The sequence below is a fragment of the Penaeus monodon genome, chromosome 13 (genome assembly GCF_015228065.2).
Source record: "Penaeus monodon isolate SGIC_2016 chromosome 13, NSTDA_Pmon_1, whole genome shotgun sequence".
Classification (NCBI taxonomy): Eukaryota; Metazoa; Arthropoda; class Malacostraca; order Decapoda; family Penaeidae; genus Penaeus; species Penaeus monodon.
Window position 1 is genome coordinate 147,186 of NC_051398.1, and position 5,335 is coordinate 152,520.

Consider the following 5,335-nt stretch of genomic DNA (forward strand, 5'->3'; position numbering starts at 1 on the left):
GGCCTGCGGTCGGCGTCCACGTCCTCCTCCTCCTCCTCTTCCTCCTCCTCTCCTAAGAAGAACCTCAAGAGGATCGGGACGTCGGAGCTGAACCTCGTCGAGCGCGGGGCCGAGGACGAGGTCGACACGCCCCTGCGCAGGGTGTCCGACGGGAGCGGCGTCGGGGGGAAGCCCAGCGTGGTGCGGAGGATCCCCGTGTTCAAGTCGGTGGAAGGAGGCCTCGACAACAGGCGGGAGGAGGGAGGGGGCGCCCTGAACGCTAACGGCGACCTGGGCGAGCACGACAGGAAGAAGGCTCTCGGCCACGCGCGCTCGAGGTCTCACGGGAACTTCATCATAACGAGAGACGCTGAGAAGGATGTCGGTGCGGGAGAGAAGGGCGGCGGCGGCGGCGGCGGCGTCACGAAAGCCAAAGAAAACATCTGGAACAAGGATGTCCTCGTGAGGGCCATGAGGCAGAAGAGCAGCGATAACCTGTTCAGTAACAACAAGGATTCCAAAATCGAGTGCTCCTTCGAGGGCAAGCAGAAACTCGTGGCCACGGTGGTGAAGAACATGAGAAACAAGGAAAAGCCCAATGTTCTTAGGAAGTTCAGCTTCACGTCGAAGACTGAAAAGGAGCTAAAGAACAAGAAGGAGAAGGCAGTTGCCCCGGCCAAGAAGGACAAGCAGCAGGTCCTGCCTGTCTCGGCGCCGGATAAGAGGCACAAGTGGAAGGACCGAGAAAAAATATTCACAAGTGTCAAGAAGATTGAGATAAAAGCAGCGTATCCCTCTTCGGATGGGAAGACATCACCGACGTCGGTGAATATAGTAACCTCAGATGCTGTGATTGCAACCGCTGCGATTGCAAAAGCAGTGGCGGATATTGCAGCCTCGAAAGCTGAAATGAGCGTAGCGGACGGCGGTGAGTCCGCCAGTCCCCCGGCGACCGGCACTTCGTCGGAGCCTCCAGCCCGACCGCCGCGGCGGCGAGCAGGGCTGACACCCCGCAAGAAGAGCAGGGCCCCGTCCCCGCCGGGTCCGCCGGGGGAGGCGCCTCAAGCACACAAGCACACTTTGTCCGAGGATGAAGGGTCTCCTAGTCACTTACGTGCTGAGGGCCGCAAGTCAGTTGACATCCATGAAACACGCATGCTTGCAGAGATCGAGCTGAGCGATGGCATTCATCCAGATGGCTTTAGAGACGCGCAGTTGCTTGCGACAGACAGACACAGGTCCTCCGACTCCCTGACTGCAAGCAGGCTGTCCGACAGATCGAGGCAAAGCTCCCCAGTGACGGCGCCCGATGCTTCGCCCGTGTGGGTCAAGAGAACGTCCGTTTCTAGTCCAGGGTCCAGCAGGGGGGCGTCCCCGGTGGAGGCTCCTCTCGGGGCAGCCAGTAAGGGAGAGAATAGAATAGTTCCTGGCGACGTGAAGGCGCATCTCCATGACAGCGACCAGCGGGCAGCCTCCAGGCTCGAGGGCGGGGCGCGCTCTCCCCAGCCGCACCAAGGCGAAAGCGCCGGTGAATCCAAGTTCGACTTTTCGGAGAATGCGGAGTGGAAGGCCTCCCGGTGGGCCCCCCGCCCAAGAAGCCGCCGAGGACCTTCGCCTACGACATCTACAAGAACAGCAAGGTGTCCCGGAGTGCGGGCGAGGCCGTGGAGGGCGCTGACAGCGTGGGGGAGAGCTCCGTGTCCAGCAGTGAGAAGCTGAACGCGTCCCCAGAGCCCGTTTACGCAGTGCCGGTCAAGAAGAAGAAAGGTGACAAGAAGCTCGACATCAAACCTCCCATCAGGAGCAACAGCGACCTGTCCAAGAGGGAGCTCGTGAAGCCCTCGGTGGCGCCGAAGCCTCCCCACATCATGACCAAGGCCAAGAGGGCTTCCATGGTTGATCCGCTTTCTTGCCCGGAGAAAGACGAGGAAGCAGCCATGACGTCAGAGTTCCAGCGTCAGGCGCACATCCGCTACAGCCTCCGCAGACCCAAGAAGCCTCCGCCGGCGCCCCCTCAGAATGCCGAGGCCGACGGGGCGCCGCAGGACCTGGGCGGCAGCAGCAGCGACGTCGCGGGGGCCAGGGCCAACGGCCGCGTGCATCTGAACTGCTCGTACAACACCCTCGAGAGCCAGGAGGGGCACCACGCATATCCGAGGAGCTGCACCAGCAGCCCTCACGACCTGCACTCCGGCGCGTCGGACATCGAGCTCAGCCCGACCTCGAAGTCCTTCTCGAGCGGCCACAGCATCGGCAGCAATGACTCCGACCACCTGAAGGTCCCCGCGGCGGCGCTGAGGCTCACGGCCCACTCTACGTACAACCTGCGGACGTCCTCCCCGACGGCGGGCGACGACCAGCCGTCCTCCCTCATCCACTGCCCGACGGCGAGTCCGACGGCGCTGTCGGCTCTCTTCAGGAAGCGGAGCATGAGTGACGAGACGCTTTACAAGGCAAGTCCATTTTATATTTATTATTGTTTTTTAATTCCATGTTATTATTCTCGAAGTATCGATAGAAAAATAACTGTGGTCATTTTGTACCTAGTATAAAACACAAAACCCCTTCACTTGATATTTATTAATATTAAAAATATCCCTAAGGATATACATTGCTCTAGAATCCGTATCACAAAATCGTAATGACAATTCTTCTTATCAGTTCTGTTACACGATATCCGTATTTTTCATTAGAATAAATACACACTATTTATCCATGCAGACTTATCTCATATTGGGTATCATAAAACCAGGGTGCCAGGCACGGTGAGGAGCCGATCTATGCCACTCCAATATTCCCAAAGGGTTCTTCTGGACATTCAAGGCAGAGAGAGCTCCACTACATGGTAAGCTGGAGTTGGAGTTTATTGGAAATGTTAAGGATATTGCTGATGTTTGATGTTGTTTAGTTAATCAGTTATTCGTGGTAGTATTGTAATAGTTTAGTGTTAGTGACTGTAGATTGTATTTGTACTGTACGGATGAGTATATTCATGAACATGCACGCGTATGCACACACGCGCGTTCACTCACTCACTCACTCACTCACTCACTCACTCACACACACACTCACACACACACACACACACACACACACACACACACACACACACACACACACACACACACACACACACACACACACACACACACACACACACACACAAACCGGTAGTATTGCCCTCGTATATTCTTTAGATTTATAATTATTATCTCCTGAAATAATGCAATTACTATTAACACCAGAATTAATTGGTTTCAGATCCATTAATCTTTGCTATTAACAAAGAAGATCAGGTGTAGGGGGAAATGTAGTTGTATTTAGTGATAATATGCTTATTTATCAAAAGTTTAACATGACTTGGATAACAAGTTGCAACGGTGGCAGAGCATTTTTACTAAAGTCGAGAAAAGAAATGTCTGCAGATATTTACAATTTCGTAACCAAACGCCTTTGACTCCATCATTAATAAAGAAATGAATAATATCTCTTTTTTTGGTTGACGTCACAGATATTTTTTTCCTTGTAGTAGACGTCGTTAGAAAAAAAAATCCCAATTTTAAGTCATCGATTTTTCTAACCACTAACCGAAGCCATGTGCTTTTTTTCCACCCCGTCCTGTACCTGTCTAGTGTTCCGTCCTTTTCACTGACGAGGAGGAGGCTGACGGAGGCCGCGACGGGGCGAGGTGCCGGAGGAACAGCCGAGGAGGAGGAGGAGGAGGAGCAGGAGGAGGAGCAGGAGCAGATTCCTCCGCCGACGGAAGCAAGAACCGCGCGGGGATCATCTCCGTGTGGAAGAGAGAATTTCGACAGAGCTGCAGACACGTCCAGAACAAGATTAAGAAGTCGGTCATCAGATAGTCTGAGAGTTTTTTTGAGTGAGTGAGTAGGTGGGTGGGGAAGTGGGTGGGTGGGCGGGGTAGCTTGAGTCAGTGATGTGATGGGGATACCAGTTGTGGGAATTGTGAAAATTTGATTAGTTGTTGCAGCTAAAATGTGTTTGGTATTCTGATATATATATATATATATATATATATATATATATATATATATATATATATATATATATATATATATATATCAGAAAGATAAAAAGGAGTCTGTCAGTGCTATTGAATTTATGCTTCCAATATTTTGAATATTCGTCTAATGATGCTAATTATTCAGGTTCCAACGTGGCTTACATTTGCTTGGAAATCTGTGATGACCTACATTATATAGTGATAAAATAAAATTATGTTGTAAGACATAATTAGACCAAAGTTAATGTTAGTGATTACGATACGGAGAATCTCTATGGATAATACTCTAGTAGCTGAAAGCAAACACTATATTTATGCACTCAGTAGAACATCATATTCCGCTTCCCTTGTCAAACGTAAATTATTGTCCGTGAGATGTGTTCGAGGGTTTCTTAAGCATCTACCTCCAATATTGTATCTACGTAGCCAGTGTGGGGCGCTGGGGCTTCTACACGTGGCAGACACACTCCCCTCTCTACATACCTTGACACCTTTAACTCGTGCCTGTAATTCCTTGGTTTGTGCTGCGATGACAGTGACCCTGACTGTTCCACCACATGTAGCTTGGTGATTGGTTGTGATACAGGATACTAGGGAAGGCTTATTACTGGAGATTATTTTTCCCTTTCCTCGTTTTTTTTTTCTTCTTTTATATTTTGATTTTTTTTTTTTTAGAAGAGGTCATGAGAGGAAATGATTTTTTCTTTTCTCTTGATTTTTTTTTTGCTCTGTTTTGAGATTCTTTATTTTTAGAAGAGGTATCTAGTGGATATTTGTTTTCTCTTGATTTTTTTCTTCTTATTTTTTTTTAATTTTTTTTTTTTAGAAGTGGAAATTCATCCATGTGTGGGTGACTCACAAGCTACCTGTGATTCTGCAGTGATTAGGTTTTGTCACACAATCGAGTAATACTTTGGATTGAAGCTTATACTAATAAGTATGGAAAAAAAATGATGGTACTTATAGATTTTTTTTTTGAAGAGTCAGGTCATAAAATGAGAAGTTGGATTTTTAAATGCATCACTCTTTAATTGTCTAAATTAATGGCGTTTGAGTGATATTATTTTATAGGCAGTGTAGAAGTTCCGGAAAACCTTTTTATTTCTATTATGGCCATCCTCTTTTTATAATTGTGTTTTAGGAATTGTATACCTTGTGAAATGGAAGAATAGCATGAGAGGATCAAAGTATATTTCTGAGAGTATATGTCTTCTTGTGAAATATGTTTCTCATTATACGATCTGATATGTATCGTCTGTAAATAAGCTAAAGCAGAAGAAATTTATGTAAAATAATGATATTATTGATGCTTGACATAAAAAAAAATTAGTC

General features: G+C 48.2%; 1 protein-coding gene across 2 annotated transcripts; it reads left to right on the plus strand.

Moving 5' to 3' along the window:
- Window positions 1-1,809: 1,809 nt before the first annotated feature.
- LOC119579991 lies at window positions 1,810-3,874 on the plus strand. Of its 2 annotated transcripts, none has more exons than XM_037927833.1 (3): window positions 1,810-2,432; window positions 2,732-2,824; window positions 3,612-3,874. In XM_037927833.1, the coding sequence occupies exons 1-3, from the start codon at window positions 1,848-1,850 to the stop codon at window positions 3,840-3,842; spliced, it is 909 nt and encodes a 302-aa protein (XP_037783761.1). In that variant the 5' UTR covers window positions 1,810-1,847; the 3' UTR covers window positions 3,843-3,874. The 2 variants fall into 2 exon arrangements, with proteins under 2 accessions (XP_037783761.1, XP_037783763.1); XM_037927835.1 differs by having other exon boundaries at window positions 3,639-3,874.
- Window positions 3,875-5,335: the final 1,461 nt, after the last annotated feature.